General features: G+C 37.9%; 1 protein-coding gene across 1 annotated transcript in view; it reads left to right on the top strand.

Annotated features, from left to right (window-relative positions):
- LOC134795652 (uncharacterized) overlaps positions 1-25,227 on the top strand; it is a 40,196-nt gene extending 14,969 nt beyond the window's left edge. The window contains exon 2 of the mRNA XM_063767564.1: positions 24,107-25,227. Coding sequence (XP_063623634.1) covers positions 24,107-25,189 — 1,083 coding nt within the window. The 3' untranslated portion in view covers positions 25,190-25,227. The remainder of the gene's footprint in view (positions 1-24,106) is intronic.
- Positions 25,228-26,160: the final 933 nt, after the last annotated feature.

Here is a 26,160-nt window from a genome sequence, read left to right as displayed (position 1 = left end):
GTCCGTCCGTCTGTCACCAGGCTGTATCTCACGAACCGTGATAGCTAGACAGTTGAAATTTTCACAGATGATGTATTTCTGTTGCCGCTATAACAACAAATACTAAAAACAGAATAAAATAAAGATTTAAATGGGGCTCCCATACAACAAACGTGATTTTTGACCAAAGTTAAGCAACGTCGGGAGTGGTCAGTATTTGGATGGGTGACCGTTTTTTTTTTGCTTTTTTTTTGTTTTTTTTTTTTTTTTGCATTATGGTACGGAACCCTTCGTGCGCGAGTCCGACTCGCACTTGCCCGGTTTTTTCCTTAGACTTTATTCGTCTTATACGAAGTTACATATGTCTTTGCTATGAGTAAATAAACTGTATTAATGCCATGTGGTTACACTGCTCACTATCACTTCACACGTCAAATCATTGTCAAACATATGTAGCTGTCTATAATTAACCTAACAACCATGCTCGTAACCACGTAACCCTAACCTATGCTGCACTTTTCCATAACCGGCGCGGCGACGTTCTCACTTTCGCCGAGAAAACTGCGCCGTTTAACGAAACGTAACGAGCTGTTAGCTGGCGTGGGTGATCGTTGGCGTTAATAGGGACCGTGCGCGTTCGAGAGCTTGCCATCTTGTGGCCTGAATCGGAAACATGTGCACATGACATGTACATTGCCAAAGCAAGTATGTACTACCATCTACCGTTCACGTAGAGTACGTTGCCTTGTGCAATAGGTTCTGCCATCTTGTGGGCTACATCGGAAGCATAAACGTCACATTTACGCCTCGCGCCAAAAATCTGACGGCTCCTGTGCTGCCTATAGTTCACGCTCGCCCCCTATAGTATGACAACTGGTTAGCCTGGGTGCACACAGCTTTGTTTGCTTTGACAATTAAGATTTTCTACCAACAATAGGGGATATTACTGCAATGTTCTGCCGCCAGAGTGCAGCACTACCGACTCAGTAAATTCATAGAATAACTTATACATACTGTGCTTTAAACTGTTTTTTGACAAGTTTTCACAGACAATAAAATATGACATAGATGCATCAAGGCGGTTTGTTAACAAGGGCCTACCGGTAAACGCGAAAATCGAAATTTAGTTATCTGCCTCTTTATCGCTCGAATATGCAAGAGTGATAGAGAGATTATATAACGAAATTTCGATTTTCTTGTTTCGCGGTAGGCCATGTGATTGACGTGACGTGTGATGTGTCAATGTGGTTTGTTTACTGTATGTGCCACAAAGGTGCCACCTACGCAGCGCTTTGCTTAATATTCCCTATTGATTTAAACGTTCCGGGAGTGGGCAGTCAACGTGAAAAAAATGTTCAATCGCTGGAAAGTGCAGGGGTCAAAATGTCCATACGGAACCGGATGTCTATGTGGCAAAAAGTAGGTTTGTTAGGTAGCTTCAGATGCCCGAAGGGCAAACCGCCCAGAAATAGGAGCCCCGCGGTCTAGTTACGTCTAGTTACATTGACAGCCGGTTCCGTATGGACATTTTGACCCCTGCACTTTCCAGCGATTGAACATTTTTTCACGTTGACTGCCCACTCCCGGAATGGATTTAAAGTATTTAATTTTGCTCCTAATTTATTGCGACGATCTTAATCTGTTGCTGCTCGAAAAGCTGTTGCTTTAAATATATATTTTCTATATTTGTACCAATAATACAACATATTATCTTACATTACTGTTTTAGAGAAGCTCATAAACAAATGAAATTAAAATGTTTAAACCAACCCACCTTAGTTAGGTTTCAGGGGTCTCTTTCCGGTGCATGCGACACTAAACTCAAAATACGACACTAAACTAATTATCAAATACTACCAATATTGAAAAAAACTATTCTCATAACGAATGAAAGCCAAATGAACTTGTTGCCAAAATGACCCGTTCTCGATTTGCACTTTCCCCAATATGGGCCAATTCCAAATGGACTGAAGCTCATAAAAACCGATACACAGAAGGCTCTTTTCCCAAAATACCCTAAATTTGCACTGCGGGAAAGTATCAGAACACCTAATTTCCATAAATGATTGATTCACAAAACGGCCTGTTCCCAAAATACACCAAATCCTCGATTGTCATAATGTGTACACGGTACGTTGCTTTTTAGGATTCCGTACAAAATATGTATCTTATACCTTTAAACGAGCAAATCTTGTATATTTATTTATTTACTTATATATATATATATTTCGGGGATCTTGGAAACGGCTCTGAGGATTTCGATGAAATTTGCTATGGGGGTTTTCGGGGGCGAAAAATCGATCTAGCTAGGTCTTATCTCTGGGAAAACGCACATTTTCGAGTTTTTATATGTTTTCCGAGCAAAGCTCAGTCACCCAAATATTACAAACTAATATAGGTACTTATGCAAAATAGTATCGATACTAACGAAATTTGAGCGAAATCAAAAAAAAAACGTTACCGGACTCTTTGCGGCTCGGCCACGACATTGAGCGATTTGAGAGACTTGCGACGGCGGCAGCGATAATAACCATAGGTTGGAGCGAGACACAGCCATAGGACCTTTCGTTATCACCTATGGTTGTCGCTGCCGCCGTCGCAAGTCGCTCAATGTCGTGGCCGAGCCGTTAGTTCATTATAGGTACTATCATAGAGAAAAAAATACAGAGAGTGCTCACTCCATACATCAGTTTTAGTACCAAAACGACTATTATTTTCGTAGTCGACATCTAGCATCGAGTAGCAGAATTATCAGTACTGTTACTTGACAATAGATGTTCCGAAAACCGAAAAGTCTAATGCTCAACAATTTTAACTTAATATTATAACCGGATTAACAGGAACTCTATTTTCAACTCTTTCTGCTTTTAATATTAGTTGTAAATTGTTGTTCAATACAATTTTCGTGAGTCGCAACACTAGAGAATTCTAGTATCAAGTAGCGGTACTGATAATTCCGCTACTCGATGCTAGATGTCGACTGCGAAAATAATAGTCGTTTTGGTATCAAAACTGATGTATGGAGTGAGCACTCTATTCTTACTATATTTCTCTATGGTACTATTGACCACTGAGCTAGCCCGAGGACAGACAGACGGACATGGTGAAACTAAAAGGGTTCTTAGTTTACTACGGAACCTTAAGTAATGAAGTACTAATAATATAGCTAAAACGATATGTACGAACAAATAAAAAAACACTTATTTTTAAATCTTAATCGTTTATTTTGACGTTTCCTCGGTTTGATACTATGATATTTTATATGTAGATGTGTTATACACGTTCCAAAATTGAAGCACTCACCTCGTGTCATGTGTACGAGTTTGTCTCAGTCTGCCTGACGCAAGCGCGAAGGTGTACACCGGTGCAAAGGTGTACTTTTCCACAAATAACGTGTATTAAGCAACAAAATGCCGACCTGCGTTATGTTGAAATGCTCAAATTATCCGCGGAAGCGCAAAAAAATTGACGGCGTCACATATCATTGGTAAGTAAAAGCTGAAATAACCCGTTTTTCTTCGGTTTAATCTTGAATTAAATAAACCCAGCCGCCATTTTCGCCGGCTGACAGAACGAGATAAGTTTATGTTCTCATCAGCGAGAATGACAAGGACGCACCAACTGCGTACATAGATTATCATAGCAGACGCGTCATGGTAAGTTGCATTCGTTGTTTGGTGCTTGTCGTACAAATAAAAGAAATATACTTAAATTTCAATTTTAATATTGAAGTTTTTTACTGCCATATTATTGTCCGGGTCGCGTCAATTAAGTAAATAGGTATATTGCTGTTTATACAAAGATTACTACAAAATTAGTATTTATTGTCAGGCATTTCATTTTCTCACACAGTAACAATTATTAATAACATAAAATTGTTAGTAAAATAAAGGATTTTGTTGTTATTGAGTTTGCTTTTTGTCAAAATGTTTCTATAGTATAAGAAAAATGATGAATAAAGAGTATAATATAATATCTTTTATTTACATAACTAAGTATGAAAACTTTTTACTTCGGTAGCGAGTACATTACTACATACAACTGCATTAAAATGATTTGCACCTTCTGTCAAACATCTTAGTCTTTGATATTTTTTTTTCTTAATAAGTTTTACGCTTCGCGCCTTATTCACTGTTTGCCGTCGTGTTATGGTGGTATCACTGATTTACCAAATTCACGCGCAAGTGACAAACACTAGCCGTCTCTTTTTTGGTTAGGTATTCTTTTAATTGTGCCGTCTCTTTTACGCATTTGCGTATGAAGTTGTAAACAAATTGTAACTAATGCTGCCGTGTCGTTGGCAGCATTGGTTGGCATCATTTTTTTCGCTTGATATGTTAGTGTATGGCTTATCTACATATAAAATATCATAGGTTTGATAACCAACAATGTCACATCGTTGCCTCTTCGCATCACTGAACAACGGATTTTTTATACGAGTGTCTTGGAACTTGGCTTCTCGCCTTAGTTTATATAGGAAGCACACTAAGGTTGGCTTGTGCGGCATGCGAATATTAAGCCGTCGATGCCAGCCCTCGACCGGATTATTGGTGCGGTGTTTTTCTTGAGAGCAACTCAATCTGTGGGCTCCTAATTTTAACCAGGTGTCTTCCATGTAACTCTTGAAAAGCAGGAATTCATTTCTTACTGGAGACTAGCTAAGTAGTGTCACCCAAAAATCGTATATCTCCGACTTCGGCAACAGCGGTATAACAGCACACAATTGAGTAAATTTGCGGCCCTCGCGGGTAGTATCCATTTTTAATGATGCTGGTTTCTTAAAAACCGCACGATTGTAATGAAAATAGCATCCCGTCAACTCACAGTTCGGGTACACTGATTCACATGCATTGATTTGCGCTAGTTCATAGTCGCATTTAAACTTATGTATAATTACTCCCATTTCATCTCGCAGCAACGTGAACAATCTTGTATAAGTGCTTTGTCTTTTATTCGGGAGCAGCGCTCACGTACAGGTACAACAGTGGTTGTAGTGTTGCTAGCGCCTATGTTAGCGTGTATAGAGTACAACTGACAAAATGGTTTAGGCTTCCTTTTATAGGTCCCATCACCTAAGTATTGTATTGGTTTTTCCGCTGATTTTCTCATATATTCGATGCAAGTCTTCGTCGAAAAAATTAAAATTTTCTCCGTGTCTCCATCTTCCACTCTTCCACTGTCAAAAATTCGTGGGCTAATAAATCAGGTAGGTACTTTGACATTTTCTAACCGATTAAACTCCGTATGCTTTTGGTTAAGAAACTTCTGCCTGGCTCTATATAAAGAACTTCTTACTTCATCAAAAGAGCACATACTAAAGCTGGAATCGGCTTCATGCAAATTTGTCCCAATTTTTTCAAAAACTCTCTTTACCGGTGTCATCTTTCTGCATACTTCTTTCTTACAAGAATCTATGGCAATATTGCGTATGTTCTCATTGTAGTGCCTCTTGCAGACATGGTCACTTACCTTCAGTACCGTGTCTTTATTTTTATTTAATGTCTCGGATGCGAACACCCTGTAGTGCGATTCGCACATTTCCAATTATTAGAATTTTTATTGGGCTGCTATTTAACTGATCACCAGATTTAGTAAAATTTAATACCAAAAAAATCTATTTTACCACCCTAAAATCATGAATGATCACCAAAATTATAACACCATTTTAATGTGAAATGATTACCAATTTTATTACATTTTACTATCCTTTTAAAGGAAATGACACCAAACTAATCATTATTAACCCAAAAATAGTCAATGATTACCAAATTTCAAACCCCATTTTAATGTGAAATGATAACCGAATGTTTACATCTTGCTATCCTATTAAAGAAAATGACACCAAAATAATCATTGTAAACCCAAAAATAGTAAATGACCACCAAAATTAGAACTCCATTTTAATGTAAAATGATAACCAAATTTTTAATTCTTGCTATCCTATTAAAGCAAATGGCTCCAAAATAATTATTGTAAACGCAAAAATAGTAAATGATCACAAAAATTGTAACCACATTTTAATTAAAAATGTGCAAACATTTAATATATCGTTATCCTATTAAATTAATTAATCCACTTCGTCACCTTTTTCTAGTAGCATTTTATTTCTGTAACAGTCGCAGTTCTAACCTAACCTAACCCACTTTTCTAGTAGCATTTTGTTTCTGTAAGGGTCGCAGTTCAAACCTAACCTAACCCAGTTTTCTAGTAGCATTTCTTTTCTGCAAGGGTCGCAGTTCAAACCTATCCTAACCCACTTTTCTAGTAGCATTTCGTTTCTGTATGGGTCGCAGTTCAAACCTAACCTAACCCACTTTTCTAGTAGCATTTCTTTTCTGTAAGGGTCGCAGTTCAAACCTAACCTAACTCACTTTTCTAGTAGCGTTTCGTATCTGTATGGGTAGCAGTTGAAACTTAACCTAACCTACTTTTCTAGTACCATTTCGTTTCTGTAAGGGTCGCAGTGCTAACCTAACCTAACCCACGTAACTGATAGCAGTTTAACTTTCTTTTCTAGTAGCATAACTAAATGCTACTAGAAAAGTAGATTAGGTTAGGTAGGTATGCGGTGCGGGCTACGGGGGGTTGAGCGGGAGGGGCTAGTCATTTTGACATCAGTTTACTTTATTTGGTAATATGTATACATTTTTTGGTAATCATAGTGGTTTATTTAGGTGAAAATATCGCATTAATTTGGTCTTCAAGATTTGGTGATCATTAAGGGGCCGGTATATGACGTTTTCGATTTAGACCTCACTTTGTAACCATAATTTGTTCAATAAATGTTTGATAATTGCATTAAATTACACGTAAATTTATTCACGAAGAAACCGTGTACCGACTCTTTATGCCATTATATTTTTAATTTGCTGTTATTCTCTACAAACCGACACTAAAAGTATCAAAAAATCAAAATATGGAGTTCCGTTTGAGACAGAAGCAAAACAATTTTGTCTTTGACAGTAATTGAATTATTGTATGATTTTGGAAGCTAGATAATTCAGCTACCAATTTATTATCGATTTATATTTTTACTCACAAATACAACACAGAAATTAAATCTCAAATGTAAACTTTCGAACAATTTCCATACATTGACGACATCACTCAAAATTCTTCTTCAAGTCAGATGCCCGTTGGGGCTACACCGGAGCACACGTGTACTTCTTCAAATGAAAATGACAGCTTGATTTTCTTGCTTTTGACAATTATATTGACATTAAATCATATACGCACACGAGAAAGCATACCAGTAGATAAAATGTATTTCAAAAAATAGGGTACATAAATATCAGCTCGCGTCTCATTTAAATTTCATTTGCTGTTATTTACGGGTCATTATTGTTGAAAACCGCAGTAAACTATCTTAAAATAATACGATTACAGCCGAATTTATATTATCTTCCTTCAAAACTCGCTTAAAATGAAAAAAGTTTAAAGACTCATCTTTACTGATTGGGATCAATTTTTATTATGCTGGTATCATTTTGCGTCATTTTAAAAACGTATTTGACTTCTGTATGTCAATGAATTTTGATGACAACTGTAATCTTGTATTATATTATAGAACTTTTATATTAAAATATTGCCTATTAACAGGAAGAGTTATGTAATTCGTATAAGTAATACCTGAAAGTCTTGTAACTAAATCTGTAATACCATGGATTGCGACGAATAAATTATTATGATTATGCCGTTCGTTCCGTCTATATGTATAATGCGTGTACGTGCTGTTCTCTGAAAATCTTCAAGAAAAAATAAAGGCTAGACCAGCACTAAGTACTAGCAAGTTTTTGCGGCTTTGGAGACCGAGATGAAGCTTACAGGCCAATAGCGTTGTGGCCTGGTTATTGTTATGTATACCTATGTATCGAATGTTTTATAAATTTACTATAAAAAGGAATGTTTTATTTCGATTAGGTCTACATTTTGTGCATATTGCATATCTGAAGTATTTTCGTACTAAACTTGAAACTTTCGTTGAAACTAAATAAAATAATTATTCCAAATGTACAGTCACCTGCAATTTATGTTACACAACGAAGGCCGCAAAAATATCTGACACGATCTTATTTGTAGAACCATAAGAGCATGTCACATATTTTTGCGACCTTCGAAGAGTAGGTACCGTCATTACTCATTATCATCAACTTTGTCCGCTTTTTTTTTTAAACACGAATTTCTCAAAAAAAATCACATCATATGACTTTTTTTGCTCAGCACGTCCATTGTGATCAAACGCATCAGTTTATGTGAAGAAAACATTTTTTTATCGTGTTTTTACCCATTTTTTTGCGTTTTAGAGGGCGGGCAAATAAAAAAATATCCGGGGTTTTCGCCAACATTGCCCACGTCAATTTGGTATTCAAATACAGCTCGTATATATGATGATGATGTCTAAGGATCACTTAAAGGTTTTGGGCAATCCTACCATTCCCTGTTAATAACTTAGCGATAAGTGTAAAAACTTTTAAATAAATTTGCTGGGCAATGTTGCCTACCCGTTTTTGCCCATTTCCAAATAAGGCTCGCCTAAGCATTTTACAAAGGCTAGGGTTGTCACTTTTGAGAAAATCTGTTACAATAGTTTAATGACCAAAAATATGATTTTTGTTGTGTTTTCATTCGTTAACGGGATAAAACATCTAAATAAAGGATAATAAGACAAATTTAATACAGTATATATTTATAAACTTATTTTAGTGTACAAACATAACCTTCTTTTACTTGCGAAGTTGGGTAAATTAGATGAAAGTGACAACCCTAATCCGTTTTTGGTGGTGGGCAATGTTGGTATAGCTGCCAAATTACCGGATTACTTTGCCCACCGCTAAAACTTTTGTGTATTTAGGCCTTATTAGTTTAAATCTCAATAGACATAATCTATGCTTCATGTGTTATAACTGAAACCCGGAAATATTTGTCAAAGGGTTCTCAATTTTTTCTACTTGCATTCATTATTTATCAATTTTTTGCCCGCCGAAATATAACCTATATTAGACAACTCGCTCAAACTCAAAATTCCCAAGTCAAGTTATGCACAAGTTTGGCATATACTTTGTCAGAAATATAACCAATTTTCTACTAAAAACAGCAGGGTGGCCATAACTATTATCAATTTTTCTACATTAACGAATTTGTTTAAAATTGTCGTTTTGGGCAAAGTTTCCCTGGAGGCAAAGTTGGCGCTAATGACGTAACATATTATTGCAGGTGACTGTACATAAATGTTTCGGTGATGTTGAGATTATTTTCCAGGTTAGTTTACTAACAATCAAGTTATGCAGATACCGATTTCGTGAACGTAGGTATAAGTAGTAAGGTACCGCTATTGTTTAGCGATACCGATTATTTTTGAAGGTAAAACTATACCGGTTGAAATATAAAGATATTAAAATTACAGCAGGGACAATCATTTTTTATAGGTGTACCTAAACCATCATTGGCCGAGCGTTAGCAAAGGTCTCCGTTTCAGCTTGGGCAAAAATGCTTTTGTATGTTCTCCTTTGCAGATCACATTTCTCAACTGATTCTCGTGAAAATTTGTAAGCAGGTTCGATAGAACTATTCTGTTTCGCTTTATCCGCCAAAATGGAATTGCCACCCTGCTGAAACTTTATTTATTTAAATTCCTATTGAATGGATTTTGCACCTTATGAAAAACCGTATAGAGTAGTAAATAACATTTTACATCTGACTTAATGACATCTTGTTTTATTCGCTTTAATTGTACAAAACGCGTATCTCGACAAAGCAATAGTAGGTAGTAAAACAGTCAACAATCAAATGAATTAAATAGGTACGTCACGTGTGACATGAACAGACAAGGAAAGCAAGATTAAATGCATTGTTTCTCTTTCATCTTTAAATGGAATGCTTTTACCCTCAAAGGAGGCTAGTGGTCAATACTAAACTAAAAGTCCAATCTTAAAAAAACATGATGGGTCACTGACCTGTCCCAGTAAAGTGAGGTAGTGTGCGTGAAGTGCGCTTGTGTGTGAAATGGGGTAAATTGACAGAATCTGATATTTTACCCACCGCTACCGTCGCCTTAATGATTTTTGGTGATCATTCAATATATTTGGTATTTGAATACAATTTGAAGTGCAGTCGTAATTAAAGTGGTGGTACTTTTGTATTTTTAGGCCTTATTTTTTTGGTGTTCAGTAATTTTTTTTGGTAAGCATGATTTTTTTATTTAGGGTACCAAAGTATTTTTTTTTTCATTATATTTGTAGCCTTTTTATTGTAGTGGCTAAAATTGTATCTGTGCCCGTCATAAAGGAGAGCGGAGCGCCCTTTTTGGTTTTCAATAAAAATAATTTATCTGCTAGAACTCCTCTCGACCATTGCGAATCTCAAGAAACAATAAATGATGACATCGATTCCTTTTACGCAGCGAAATGCTATACATGGAAGTATTCTGTCCGCTCAATTATGACCCAACGCAAACTACCCCGCGATAGGCGGTACTTACAAACTGCTCGATTGGCAATCTCAGTACCACCGAGATGACAGTCAGTGACAAATGGCTAAATTGATTTATAAAAACAACGTTTTTTTGTAATTAAAAATATATTCATGTGTCGTGAAGTGGTGCAGAAGTTATTTTAGTTCATACCAAGGACAGTGGAATCACTTTTCACTTGTAGTAAACAGATAACTTCAGTAGAATTTGGAAAAAACATGACGATTTGTTTTCAATACTACCGTGCTAAGCTAAAACGTAACAAGTGCATACGACTTTCATAACAACATACGACTTTTTAAATTGCGAGGATAATAGGGATGGTGTTATGCTAAATGAAGTAGACTATTTTATTAACTTGTGTTTGCTTTAGGTATTTTCTATATAATTATAAATGTAGTAATAAATTCCTTCTTACAGATTTGTATTTTCCTTTTTTATTTCATGAGATGGAGCTATAAAAAAACTACCTAGTTATTTCAAATTAATAATCGAATTTGGTATTGTCATTTTACATTACTTTCCATTCAGATTCCCACAAGATGTTATTCGCAGAGAACTATGGAAAAAAGCTGTCCAATTAGAGAGACATGAAATTGAGTGGATGCCTGGCAAGATATCTAGAATATGTTCTATTCATGAGATATAACCCGTGAGATAATCATACCCGGTCTCCTATATGTAGATACATTTTTCCTATCATGCTTTCACTGAATTAATTTAACAAATACACACATTATCTGAAAATGTTGATCATTTGAATCCACTCTCTACTGTCACATATATGTAGGTTCTCTCTCAAGCCATTTCCGTCAGTAGAAAAGAGCGGCAAACATATTAACTCACATTATAGACGGGTCTAACGCGAATTATATTCAATTACCTTGATTTACCGACGTAAATTTCGTTTCGTATAATGTGAGTTAATATGTGTTCAAAACGCGAAAGTTTAAAATATTATAAGAGCGGCAAATTTAGAAAATGTAAGCGCGCGAACGGCTGTGGTCCTATACAAAATTTTAATTTTGCACCTTTTTCTACTGACAAACTTTTTTCTGCTTGACCGGCTATATACATATAAAATATTCTGAACTGAAAGTGGGGATTTATTGTGACTCCGCCTGTTCAAATATTTTTGACCCGATTCGTGTACCCATGTAAATTTTGCAGACTGTATAGCCAGTCCGATTTCTAAGATCAAGTTCGCCATACATTTACTATGGCGTACTTGATCTTAGAAAAACGGATAGACTATACCTGAACGTGACTTCGCACTGCCATGCAGATTGATAATCGGGGGGCACGGCAGTGCCCCCGCCAAGTAAAATATACAAAATACTTATTATAGCGGAAAACATATATACAACAATGATATATTTACTTATGTTGAGTTAGTCTGTCATGTCTTAACAACATTTTAACTAGTTATCTTTTAATCTGCATTAAATTATTATACGTGAATTATTTGACTGGTTCTTCACTGTATGGCATAAACCTATCCCTGTCCAAGTCATATTCTAATCAAATATGAACCGCGAACTCTCAGCGGCCAGTACGTACAGCAAGAAGGTTATTAGCGGATTAATGTCGCTGATTGGTAGTTATTGACATTATATGCATTTCATCTACACTTAGCTATGTACCATTAGTGTAATAAAGATGACTATTATTTTGTTTACGAGCTTTGATTACAGGCTCTGTAAACGCGTCGTCTTATTTGAATGTAGGCGTAATTGTGTATGTGTGCTAATTTGGCCCGAGAATTTGAACGGTAATGTTCCTAAAGGCGGTATCCATGGTTATATATGATCGCAGCTTTTACGTCTAATATTGACACTTCATTTTTAAGTGGCCAATGTTAAGACAGCATCTGTAGTGGCAGTTTACACGAGGTTTTATTCTATTAAAACATGACAATCAAGAATTTAGTGTATTTTGGGAAAAGGCCGTTTTGTGAATCAATCATTATGGAAATCGGGTGTTCTGCGATTAAAATTTAGGGTATTTTGGGAAAACAGCCTTTTGTGTATCGGTTTTTATGAGCTTCAGTCCATTTGGAATTGGCCCATATTGAGGAAAGTGCAAATCGAGAACGGTTCATTTTGGCATTAAGTTCATTTGCGTTTCATTCGTTATGGGAATAGTTTTTTTTAACAATTTAACTGTCCCTCGCCTTCACTACTCACACGTCCGTGCATTACAGGTAATTCACAAATATATAGGGTGATTTCGGGGTCGTGATCCAGAACCACTTTTTCTGACTCTGTAAATGATCCACATTATCATATGGTATTTGATTAAAAGATAATTACTTGAATTATTCTTATTTTTCAAGTAAAATTAATGTTATACTAAGTAATTATGGTCACCCTATGACTTTTGACATACGCTGTATGGAAAGCGACAAGACGTCACATTGAGTAGGGTCACCAAATTGTATGCAAAAATGTTTTTTCCTGCTTGTCATCTGGAAAATAATCATCATTATTGGTGATAAACAATAATTGTGTGGTACTATACAGCACGTCCACGGATGATTTTATTATTTATTTTGCGGTACATATTCATGAAAAGAAATGTACTTTTATGTACTTATGTTTTTAAAAAATGTACTCGCACGGTTTTGGCATAGCGACATACAGGTCGTGGTCGTGCTCGGTAGATACTGCCTGGCACGACCACACTATATTTATGGTTAATTTAATGTCAAATGAATACAAAACAAATGTACTCAAATTGTACTATCTACAAGCACATCAAAATGTGACAGTCATACTGCAAAAATCGCTGTCATGATTAAAAAAGGTGAACCTAAGGGCTGATGTAGAAGGCGCGCGAACTCGCATGCGACATTCATTACATTTTTTTTCATGAATATGTACCGCAAAAGAAATAATAAAATCATCCGTGGACGTGCTGTATAGCCTTTTGTCCGGGTCTGCCTAAAACGTAGTCTGACTAATTCGCGTTATGCCTAGACCAACCGAGAAATAGTCGCACTAAGACTTAGGCCTAATGAGTTTTTGTCCTAAAGCGAACTTGGCACAGTGAGACTCGGACGTATTAAGATTTTGTGCAAAAGCGAATTTGGAGGCGTGAGACTTAGACTTATTACGTATTGGTCTAAAAGCGAATTTGACACGAGATATTTTTTTACGTCAGCCTAAAATTTGATTCCGTTTTAAATTCAACCGCTAGCGTCGTAAATAAAGTACCTTTAGGTACTTCCTTTCCTATTCCTTTAGGAAAGAAAGGCTCCGACAAAATTGTGACCGTATTGTTGTTTCAATTTACTTATATTTGTCAGAAAGGACGTTTATCACGAGGAATTTCGTACATTGACCCACCTGTTCCTATCTTCATCGCACGCGCATAATTATATTGCTGTCCTTCTCGCACAGTGTCATTGACCCGGCAGGACAGCAATATATCTCGTGTCAAATTCGCTTTTAGACCAATACGTAATAAGTCTAAGTCTCACGCTGCCAAATTCGCTTTTGCACAAGTTTCAAGTGGCCATTGAAGAGGTAAAATGTAATAGAAGTTCGTATGGTATGCTATTGTATTATTTGTGATATAGGCGTAACCTTTATGAGGGATCCACTTGTCGAATAATGCACAGGGGCCAATTGTCAGATCCGATACCCGTCACTGCTGGAGTTAAACAGGGCTGTTTGCTGTCACCATTGCTGTTCCTGATTGTCTTGGACGACGTGATGCGCAGAGTTACCAGTCAAGGGGAAAGGGGGCTGCCCTGGGTCAATGGCAAAACCCTTGAAGATATTGACTTCGCTGATGACCTGTGCTTACTCGCTACGACACAAGACTATCTCCAGTCGAAGACCGATGACCTGGCCGATGCCGCAGGAAGAGAGGGATTGCGTATCAACTGTGCTAAAACGAAAGCTATGCGCCTGCACGCCCAGAATGCAACGCCTATTCTAGTAAACGGGGAGCCAGTTGAAGAAGTAACAAAATTTACATATCTGGGAAGTGTTATGAACCCCCTGGGAGGTGCAGAAGCGGATGTTGAAGCTCGCATCAATAAAGCCCGCGCCGCATATGCGCAGTTGAAACCCGTATGGACTTCCACAGTCATCACTCGCCGCACCAAGCTAAGGGTTTTCAACTCGAACGTAAAGTCGGTCCTCCTATATGGATGCGAGACATGGCCCGTCAAGCAAGACATAACCAGTAGACTCCAGGTGTTTGTAAACAAGTGTTTGCGGCGAATCGTAGGAGTCTACTGGCCACGGACCATCTCTAATGTTAAACTATGGGAACTGACTGGCCAAAACCCTTTAGCTAAGGAGATACTTCTGCGGAAATGGCGCTGGATAGGACATGTTTTACGAAGGCCAAACAATCACCTATCCAAGCAAGGGCTGACCTGGAAAATTCCCGGAAAAAGAGGACAAGGTCGCCCACGTACCACCTGGAGGCGCACAGTGGAAAAAGAGGCGGCATCAGTTGGCCTCGGCTGGGCGGAGCTGGAAGAGGCCGCGCTGGACCGCGAAGAATGGAAATCCCTTCTGAGAGCCCTATGTCCCTGATGAGGGATAACAGGATATCATCATAGGCGTAACGTGTTTTAGCCTAACTGCTAATTAGGCGTATCGCGAAATGGACAAACAGCTACTTAGGCTTACTACGTTTGGGACATATTGCGAAATAGGTGGTATAAGTAATAGGTCAATAGCGATTTAGACGAATAGCGAATTTCAAATGAAGTTTTGTCATAACGCGAATTAGTCAGACTACGTTTTAGGCAGACCCGGACAAAAGGATCATTAGGCTCATCTTTGGATTCTGTATGATGTCTGGCTCTCTTGCTCCACGACCCCGAAATCACCCTGTATAGAGCATTCCGGGAGTGCGCAGTCAACGTGAAAAAATGTTCAAACGCTGGAAAGTGCAGGGGTCAAAATGTCCATACGGAACCGGCTGTCTATGTGGCAAAAAGTAGGTAGGTTAGGTTCGTTAGGTAGCTTCAGATGCCCGAAGGGCAAACCGCCCAGAAAAAGGAGCCCCGCGAAGCGGGGCTCCGTCTCGTTACGTCTAGTTACATAGACAGCCGGTTCCGTATGGACATTTTGACCCCTGCACTTTCCAGCGATTGAACATTTTTTCACGTTGACTGCCCACTCCCGGAATCGTATAGAGCATTCCCATTTCTGATGTCACTTGGACGTGACAGAGCTAGTTTGACGGTGCATGTCATGTAATGCACGGACGGTAAACGTGTTAATATTGGTAGTATTTGAGGATTGGTGTATTTTGAGTTTAGTGTCGCATGCACCGGAAAGAGGGGTCTCAATCCTATCATTTTATATAGCCGCAAATCGGCAGAGCCAGGGGCAGTAATTAAACTCTACAGATATCGTTTTAATTGTTTCATAATCGCACTCATTCATTTTAGAACTTAAGGTATAAAATTATATTAAAATCCCGAGATACTTTTTAAAATTGGAGTTGCAAAAAGAACTAGGCCTGATTTAGTTAAATTGTGTTTTATCCCATTCTTACAAATACGTAAGTCAAAATGACAGATAAGGACAAACGATTATTAGCTAATAGGGGATATTAGTGCAATGTTCTGCCGCCAGAGTGCAGCACTACCGGCTCAGTAAATTCATAGACTAACTTATACATACTGTGCCTTATACTGTTTTTTGACAAGTTTTCACAGACAATAAAATATGACATTGATGCATCAAGGCGGTTTGTTAACAAGGGCCTACCGGTAAACGCGAAAATCGAAATTTAGTTATCTGCCTCTTTATCGCTCGAATATGCAAGAGTGATAGAGAGATTAGAATTTAGATAACGAAATTTTGATTTTCTTGTTTCGCGGTAGGCCATGTGATTGACGTGTGATGTGTCAATGTGGTTTGTTTACTGTACGTGCCACAAAGGTGCCACCTACGCAAAGCTTTGCCTAATAGAGTCGGACCAAGAAAAGTCTGCAGCGGATTTGATAGCACGCAGTGCAAGTGTCATACGTCATAATTTCATAGATTTAGATTTTAGATTTTTAGATATTAATAACAAGCTTAAATCTAAAATAGGCCCCTGAGGCATTGTACCTACAGTCGACGTCAAAAATATGTTTACACATTTGCACCTTACTCCTTTGTAATAAGGCGAAAAATGTAAACATATCTTTGACGTCGACTGCACCAAGGATGCTGGCGGCATTTCCTCGCTGTATCGCAATGCTGATATACGTTGATTTGATAATGAAAATCAGGGGAGGTTCTTTATTAGCCGAGTCCACACTGAACGAGCATGATAGGCGCGAGGCAGTTTCCTCGCGCACAAGACGGCCAGTGTAGACGTGCCTCGCGCGCGCCGCCTCGGCAGGCACGTCTACATTGGCCGCTTTGTGCGCGAGGAAATTGCCCCGCGCGTATGCTCGTTCTGTGTTGACCCGGCTATTTTCCAGCTAAATATGAAGGAGTCAATATGGCACTTGAATGAGGCTCATTTAGACGATGCGAGAACTCGCATGCGAGTTTCATTACATTGCAGGTTTTGATCGGTCTGATGAATTGGACGTAACAGTCCGCAATGTAACTAAAATCGCATGCGAGTTCGCCCGCCGTCTAAATCAGTCCTAATGCACGTAATTTTAAGAGTTAACAGACGTAGACATCAGGAACAATCTTCGGATTTGGCGCTCAGTAGCGCACGCTTGAAGGTGGAGCGCGCTCGAGCAACGCGCGCTTGAAGATGGAGCGCGCTCAGGCAAGCTTGGAGAAGGAGCGCACTCAAGCACGCACACTAGCCGCACCGACGTAGTCTTCCAAAAGTCGTTCAAAAGAAGTAGGCCCGTGCAAGAAGTATGAGCAGATTAAGAATAGTTAAGCTTTTATGAAGTTAGGCCAGGAGAGTAAGGGTTTCTTGAGGGTGCGGGCCTGCCTAGGCCCCCCGCACGGACCCTTAGTTTGGAAATGTTCTTGGTTGAGAGCTTGTGATGAATTGATCACTATGATGGCCGCTAAGCTGCTTATATAGTAATCCTTAGGAACTAGCGAACCAAATTTGAAAATTTAAAATAAATTATAAACCAGTTACATATTAGTACATAATTTTAAATAACCTTTTCTGAAACTATACAACTTGGACTTCTTGGTAGAAAATGTTGACAGTTTGACGGATCATGTCAGTCAAATAAATAAATATGTCAAAGTAAAGTAGAAATCGAGAAACCCAAGGAAAATACGATTTAAATAAGCTAAAATGATACAAATATGGAAAAGGTAAGGTTTAAGACGGCTTATGGCCGCATTTAGCATGGTATTGGTAGGGAGAATTTAGAATTGGTAGCCAGAACGTAAGATATTTAAAATCACAAGTTTCAGGGAGTAATTTAGAAGACAAGAAACAGAAAGACAAAGCGTTAAGGAAATATAACAGATTGGAGAATCCAGAGAATCAGCCCGTGGGAGCAAGGACTGCGAGCTAGGACCCAGGTACGAGATGCTATAATGGTTAATTCTTGACAGTAACCGCCAAGAATTTGACTATCGGAAATTATTTCTTCTTTTTTACTAGATAAATAGCACTTAGTAAAATTGAAGTAATGGTAACACTTGCAATTGCAATATATTTTACGAAAAATAAATATTTTCTTGATTCATCCATCCTTGTGAGTTCACCAAAAAACATGAGCTATCGCGTTCATAGCTGCATCTAAATGTATTATTAAATAACTGCTAGGTGGTATCGCGTATCGGTAGGTACCTAAATTCTATTTAACTATTATTTTAACTGTTCTTACACTTTCACCACCTAATGAGATGAATACGGCTTCCTATCCTCTTTCAACATCGTAACACCTTTTATAAGGTTCACTACTTGTTACGACATATGACATATCTACCTCCACATGTGTGAGATAATATGTAGCATAATAAAATAGTATGACATTAATAAACGAGTTCAGTAAAGCATGCGGCAAGGGCAGTGGGACTTAGATTTAAAGTAAATACCGATGGAGTTTGTATAGCGGTCTATTCCTAAACAAGGAAACAGAACCATTTATACGAAAATTAGCTTTATTGTCGGTGTATGTGTTTGTTTGTCTATCTATCAAAACTATAGAGGGTAGAGGTACCTCTACCTTCCATAATCAAAACTTTCTTGCATAAACGACATCTGTCACCTGTCTGTGGTCCTTTCCTGTGTCTTATTTGTATTTTTGTGTTCTGTATGATAAAAAGTTTTTAAGCTACTCGACACTTGTACCATTTTATTGCATATTTGTAACACCTTGATATTTGTAATAAATTGTAGGGCAGTAATCTCAGCTCAACCTATTTCTTTCTGCAGGTATACCTACTTACATCTCTTGTATAGTGATAACCGGTTCTAAATAAATTTGCTACACTTCATGGCTTGAGGATCCTCCATTTCATTATAATAAAATCGATTTACATTGGAGATTTCTAATCTCCCACGCAATTACACAACTCGTGTGCGACTGAGGAAGAATCGATAATCTCTATTAGTTCATAATTATGTGAAAATTCATTGTGACATTGTCGCGAACCTGGAATATCTCAAGAACACTTTTTACTCGGAAACAAAACTGTTAGTTTCTTTAGATACCATTCAGGGCAGATTGATTAAACGGCGCGATTCAGGAAATGAATTAGAGATTAACTAGATACGATATAGTAAAGATATGTGACGTCCCACGGGTAAAGGCACCTTATGGCGGTTGGCGCTTACGCTATTATTAACGTCTCTCCAATATTATTGCGACGCTATGCGACGTAAGCGCCAGCCACCATAAGGTACTTTTTGCCGTGGAACGTCATATCTAGTGAATCTCTAATTCATTTCCCGAATCGCGGCGCTAGCCGCCATAAGGTACCTTTTGCCGTGGAACGTCACGTCACATATCTTTACTATTTCATATCTAGTGAATCTCTAATTAATTTCCCGAATCGAGCCTTTAGTAAGAGTTAGACAAGAGAGTAGAGCATGTACTTAAGTATGCTGAGTATTTCGACTTTTAACCTATGAGCTATGAGATATTCAAATGATTTTCGAGAATCGTCTTGTTTTTTACTTAATATTGATTTTTATGGACGTGTGTTAGAGCTTTATGGAGCCAGACCAATTTTTTCAATCAAATTTTTATTGAAAATATTCAACAATTTTCATCGTTTGTGGTGAAAAAATAATGTAAGGAAAACAACGAGAGAAGTTAGGTAAGGCGCTTAACTATTAATAAAGACAGAAAAGTTCGATTATCTCGTAAACCATGAAAATTTTACTAGACCTATAAACAGTGCATTTTCTGGACCAGCCTAAGGTGGCTGTCGGTGGTCAGAACGTTATTCATTAATTACTGGGCACCCTGTATAATTATCCAACTATTACTCACCAAATTTCACGAGAATTCGTTGAAAAATGCGACCTGAAGACGAGAACATCCAGACATACGAAATATTTTTTTCCCAAGCTGGAACGGAGACCTTCGCTTTCGCTCGGTCAAAGAATGTGTCTGGAAACCTAGAGATGCTGGCATGCAGCAAGTAGTTACAGTAAAATGCAAATAACGGTTTAATAATTAACTGTCGTGGCTGCGGTTGCGGGTGCTTGAACCCATTTCCTACCTTTGCCTTGAGAGGAAGCATTCAATTCATTTCCTATTATATCAAAAAGCAGACGTCGTGTCTTTATTATTTCATTTTCTCTATTATTTCTTAACGTGTAATTATTTATACACCGTGAGCTGGTGAAACCCGACAGATTTTAAAGGTGTATCTGAAATCGCTCTTGTTTTAGAGATAATGACAAATCTTGTGAAAATTTGTACCCGTAATAACTTATAGTGAAAAACGCCTGTTGGCTGCGACGCTGCCACTATGTGACTTGGTTTAGTTATAGTTAGACATACCTACTGACGTACATTAAAGTTTTAAAGGAAACTCGCAAATGTTAAATAACTTCACTTATTCGTTGTAATGTTTTTTTTCTTTCGTAAAGATGTAAAAAGAAATAACGTGTCGTGTAAAAAGGAGTCACATTTGGCCAAAACATATTTTGCTCCATATTTTCTCAGGAATACGTGGTTATCTGTTCTCTCTGTCGGGGTTTACCAGCCCACGGTGTACACCAAATAATGTTTGTTGAATGTTTTTGGAATTTCATTAATAAGCAACACAGATACGAATTTAAGAAAGTTTATCGTCTTCTTAACAGTTTCACTTTATCGCGTAATACAGAAAAGGGTGTAATTTAAATATGGAGGTATGCAAGTTACGCCCATCTGTAACGTGTGGTGCTGTCGCAATGGCTAATTTCTCCTGTTTGTGTAGTGACCCCCGGGATCACAATTATCATACAAGTAAAGACATACACATCCGAGACTTGAATACTACGTGCACATGTAACGTGTGTCATGTTACTCATGTCCATGTTGTATGAAAAAAAACTTTATAAATAGGTGTGGCGTTGTGGATCCATGTCAACTTAAAGGTACCAACCGGTAGATTGTGTTGTTATACCGTCGTATTTTAAGATAGATAGGATTCTGTTTATTTAAGTATACGTATTATACCTAACGTTCATTTAAAATCGCTTTACTTAAAATATTATTTGTGACGTCCCACGGGTAAAGGTATCTTATGGCGGTTGACGCTTACGCTATTATTAACGTCGCTCCAATATTATTGCGGCGCTATGCGACGTAAGCGCTACCCGCCATAAAGTACCTTTTGCCGTGGAACGTCAAATTTATTTCTACAACAATAAATAAAATAAAATAAAATAATTTACACAGATCGACCTAGTCCCACCCACAGTAAGCTCAATAAGGCTTATAGTAAGTACAATACTTTATTTATAAATGTGAAGATGATGAATTTATCTCCTTAAATCTTCCCCAGCGAGTATGCGCCCACTGTTGGGCATACGCCTCTCCAAATCTCCTCCAAGCAGCCCGATTTGCCGCTTCTCTCCTCCAGAGTGGGCCTGCAATCTTTTTGATGCCATCCTCCCATCTTGTTGGAGGTCTGTGATCTGGTCTTTTTGAACGAGGCCTCCACGCTAGGATAAGCTTGCTCCATCTCCTATCATCTCTGCGATATACGTGTCCGGCGAAGATGATGATTTTATCTGGTTAAATAGTGAGCTATGAAGATATTAAAACTTCATGGCTGATCGGTGATCAGTTATTTCGCGCCGCAGTAAAAACCAAATGTATCATGAGATCCATCTCCGTAATCGTAAAAACATAAAAACTGAAACAAACATGGCAACGAATGCAAAATGACGAATCATCTAAAAGTGAAACTGGGCCGTTGCTGTCACGCAGCTACTGCTGTATCAACATGATATTGTTTAAAAAACCAGCCAAGTGCGAGTCCGACTCGCGCACGAAGGGTTCCGTACCATTACACAAAAAATGGCAAAAAAATCAATTTTGCTGTATGGGAGCCCCACTTAAATATTTATTTTATTCTGTTTTTAGTATTTGTTGTTAGAGCTGCAACAGAAATACATCATCTGTGAAAATTTCAATTGTCTAGCTATCGGGGTTCATGAGATACAGCCTGGTGACAGACAGACGGACAGACGGACAGCAGACGGACAGTGGAGTCTTAGTAATAGAGTCCCGTTCTTTGGACACGGAACCCTGAAAACAAAGCGCTGATTGTAACACATTCCTGAAATGTTGAAAGCTACGAGTATTAGACACGATTATTGCTACAATTTTAAGTGTTTGTTTTGATAAAAGTAATATTTATTTAAACGTGTTAACATAGTGAGTTTCAGAGACAAAAGTTATATTTTGAATTTAGCAATCAATACATATCGTCACTTGTAATATGAATTAACGTAACCGCCAAATGTCGATTTTTCGGCAAAAGCCAAAAACTAATATGCAAATTAGAAAAAGTGGTGTAACGTAGGTAAAATATATTATATTTTACCTACGCAGAGCCTCATGACTCAGAAAGTAACATGATTGTGGAAATTATGACATAGGTAAATACCTACTCGTAGTCAGCAATCAGTCAATCAAATTGTATTTGTCACCTACTGCACTTTTACTCTCTTATGGTTACTGCAATGTGCACATCACTATAATAGAGGAAGGAATTCGTTTTAGTTGATTTATTATGGTTATTTGTTAGCTTTGTTTTTTATTAGACTGTTATCTTTACACAGTAGTTTTCACTTTCTACCTGACTATAAGGAAAACAAAATAAAAACTTCCAAAATTTGGACTTTTTAGATAGAAATTACAGGTAGCGAAAACCATAATGGCACCTTCAAGTGTTCTTCAATCATGGCCCCAAAGATGCATGCGATCCGGAAATTCTAATTGCTATAATTAAAACGTCTGCCACAACATAATATTGTTGTAACAACCACATAGTGCAGACACGTATGTACGGTTACTTTCTGTAAATCTCAATTAATTACACGACAAAGACGCATTCCCGACGTGGCTCTCGAAACAAAAAGTAAATCACGGGTGTGTGCGTGTCCGTAACTGTGTGCTTCGTTATTATAGAAGATGTACCTACACAGTTCCATATAATAAAATAAAATGACAAATTTACTAGCTTCCGATCTAGAATTACAAAAAAAAACGGTAAATGCCAAGTACATCAGTCATTTGTGAGGCGGGTTTGTAGCGAATTTCAAGGAGTACTTTTATGTGTTAAACATGTAGGTACATATTCCTTTGATAGGCATCAATTTCTTCTCTCTTTCTAATAAGATGCTACTACTGGGACAGTTTTGCATCTAACTGATACTAATTCAGAAACTGAAGCACAAAGGCTTACACGTTTTTCTTTTTCAATATTTTCCCTAATAGCAAAACGGTTGGTAAATAAAACGAAATAAGTACAAGAAAACAAAAGAAAAATGATAACATGCTTACTAGCATGTTATAATTTTTCTTTTGTATTAGAGTCAGACCAATAAAATTCTGCAGCGGATTTGATAGCCCACGCACTATCAAATCCGCTGCAGACTTTTCTTGGTCCGACTCTACCTAGTCTGACAAAAAATGTAGAAATTAAAAAGTGACAATACTTTAGTGTTGTCCCGTTTCCCGTTTCTTAGGTTGATTTGAAAGAGACGACACTACAGTACTGGCACTTTTTAATTTCTACTCTTTTTTGTCAGACTGTACCTACTCGAAAAAGACAATAAAATATTATCCACTGATCCAAATCATCCTTCATTACGAAAACACGCTCTTTATCTTTATCCCTAAGGTTTGGTAAGATTGAGAATCTAATGCTTTTAATGTGAAATCTTCCGAATAGATACAAATAGCATCTAAAAATTTTCTCGTAAAAAGGACCGCACTTGTGTGAATATGATTAATTAAATTACCTAATACATAGTTATAATTATCTGAACCGAGTCGCCGAGCGAATATCCAAGCTTACCTAAGCGATTCGTGGCAAAATGCCGGGACAACGCTAGGAACATCATGATGATTTAAACAAAACACGTGTCTTACTAATGATATTCCATAAACTTTCAGTAGGTATGCTCCATGAAAAAAAAGTAAAAAAAATGCATCGAAATGGTACTTTACGTGCCTTTCAAAGGTATTTTTAAGACACGCATAAATTCTTGAACTGTCAAGTTAATTATCATTTTTCTCCTTTACAGATAGCAGTCGCAGTAACATGCGTCGGAGCAGAGAACACAAAGCAAGACCTAGTTGAGAAAAGAACCAGTCGGCGGGCCAAAAGAGAAGCAATATTAATAACTGGGTATCCACCAAATAACTTCAAAACGAGTAATGCCAATCAACGGGCAACTAAGCTAAGATACTGGCATAAGAAACCGAAACGTGGCTCCCTCAAACCTATGTATGGGCCGCCGCCATCTGCCCCTAATCGATTGACTATTAAAAAGTATAAGAATAAACAATTAAGGTCTAAGTATAACAAATTTAATAGTAAACGAAACACAAGATACCCATCGTCAAAACCCTATTACGGTCGACCGCCACAGCGGCCGCCTAAACCATGGCCTCAGACTTACTACCCACAAGAACCTGTTGGCTTTGGTGAACCTCCTCAAGAATTAGCACAAGAATACGTGCAACCACCGAAACAGAGCTACGGAGAACCCCCTGTAGATTCTTATGGAAATCCCTTGATGAACAGTTTTCCGACGGGATTATCAACTATTGAAAACCCTAACAACAATTTCGCGGACTTTGAACTACAGCAGTTCCAATCACTGCAAGGCTATAAGCAAGATGCCAACATAGATGCTAACAACGCATATTCCAAACATCATCCAGTTTATGCTAAGCCCGAAATAGAAGAACATGATCACGTGGAACCGCAAAAGTATTCAGAATTCAAATTCGATTCTTATGCAGATGTATATAATCAAAATCCAATAAAAGAATACCAGCCTACCAACCAAAATACCAACCATCATGATTCGCACATTGTTAAAAAATATAAACCTTTGAAAGGCAAGTCGAGAGCGAACGAGTACGATAACCATGACCATGTGATTGTGGGAGGTCAGTACGCAGAACCGCCCGGCCGTCTAGTTCCAAACTACCCCCACGAGGCCCCGCACCACGAAGGGGACGAAGTAGCACAAGACAGTTACATTGAATCGACACCGATTTCATCCACTTCTATATCGCCATATATCAACTACAAACACAGTAATATGGCCTTCAGTCCGCAAAATTTGAACGACGCCTTCAGCCCCTTCATCAATTGACACGCGTACCAAGCAGGTGTTTGAAATTGCCTTCATTGGCTACCTCATATTCAAGATCATCAATAAAGCAGGTGTACATCATATTTATAGACATTCTGATATTCTTTAAAAACCTGAGGCTAGATGACTTGCTACAAATATCTGTCCGAGCCCTGTCAATATGCATTTACCTTTATGGTATTTAATTTATCGGAAAAGTAGTACCTAAGTAGTGAGTGTTCATTTAAAAACAAAAAATACTGCCTGTGTTTACATTTAATGCTGTCGTGCAATATGTTCGTATTATTGTTTTGTGGGAGTATCTCGATAAATAAATCATTAATAATAAAATTAATAAAGAAGTTCTAGTTCATTTTAGATTCCATCAACTCTCAATAGCCCTTACACCCTGGCGGGTGCTGCCTCTGCGTGCGTCCCATGACACGGGTAAGGGCAGCATCCGCTCGGTGTACCCCTTACATTTCATTAAAATATCAAAAGGGCCTCTACGTGTTGGCTTCGACTCCGCGCACGTCTCCCAAAGGTCCGGAACACCATTGTTCCGTGATGGGAAAGACATACAAATTAATAAATTAACCCATTTTAACACTTTCTAAGTCTGTTCATTCTTAAAATAGTAGGGGGAAGCGGGGTAGATAGGCACAAGGGGCAGTTTTGAACACCCACACTAATTCCTTAACTAAAAACTTATGTTGACCTTCTACAATGCTAAAACGTGGCTTTGTATGTGTGAGTGAGGTACCAGCTTCGGCACATCTCTCCTGCTAGCCGTTCATTGTGGCTTGGTGCGTGAAAACGTGTTTCCGCGGTTGCATAGTAAATAAATTATGATTTTTTTATCGAGTTGTGGTGCGAAGTTTTAAACTTTATCGGATGAACATTATAATGAGCGCTAAGTACGTTTATTCAGTAATAAAGTTAGCTTATTATTTTAAAGTAATATTTAATAGTATATTTTGAAATAAATATTC

The sequence above is a fragment of the Cydia splendana genome, chromosome 1 (assembly GCF_910591565.1).
Source record: "Cydia splendana chromosome 1, ilCydSple1.2, whole genome shotgun sequence".
Taxonomy (NCBI): domain Eukaryota; kingdom Metazoa; phylum Arthropoda; class Insecta; order Lepidoptera; family Tortricidae; genus Cydia; species Cydia splendana.
Note: the sequence above shows the minus strand (reverse complement) of the source record. Positions and strands in the feature narration are given on the sequence as shown.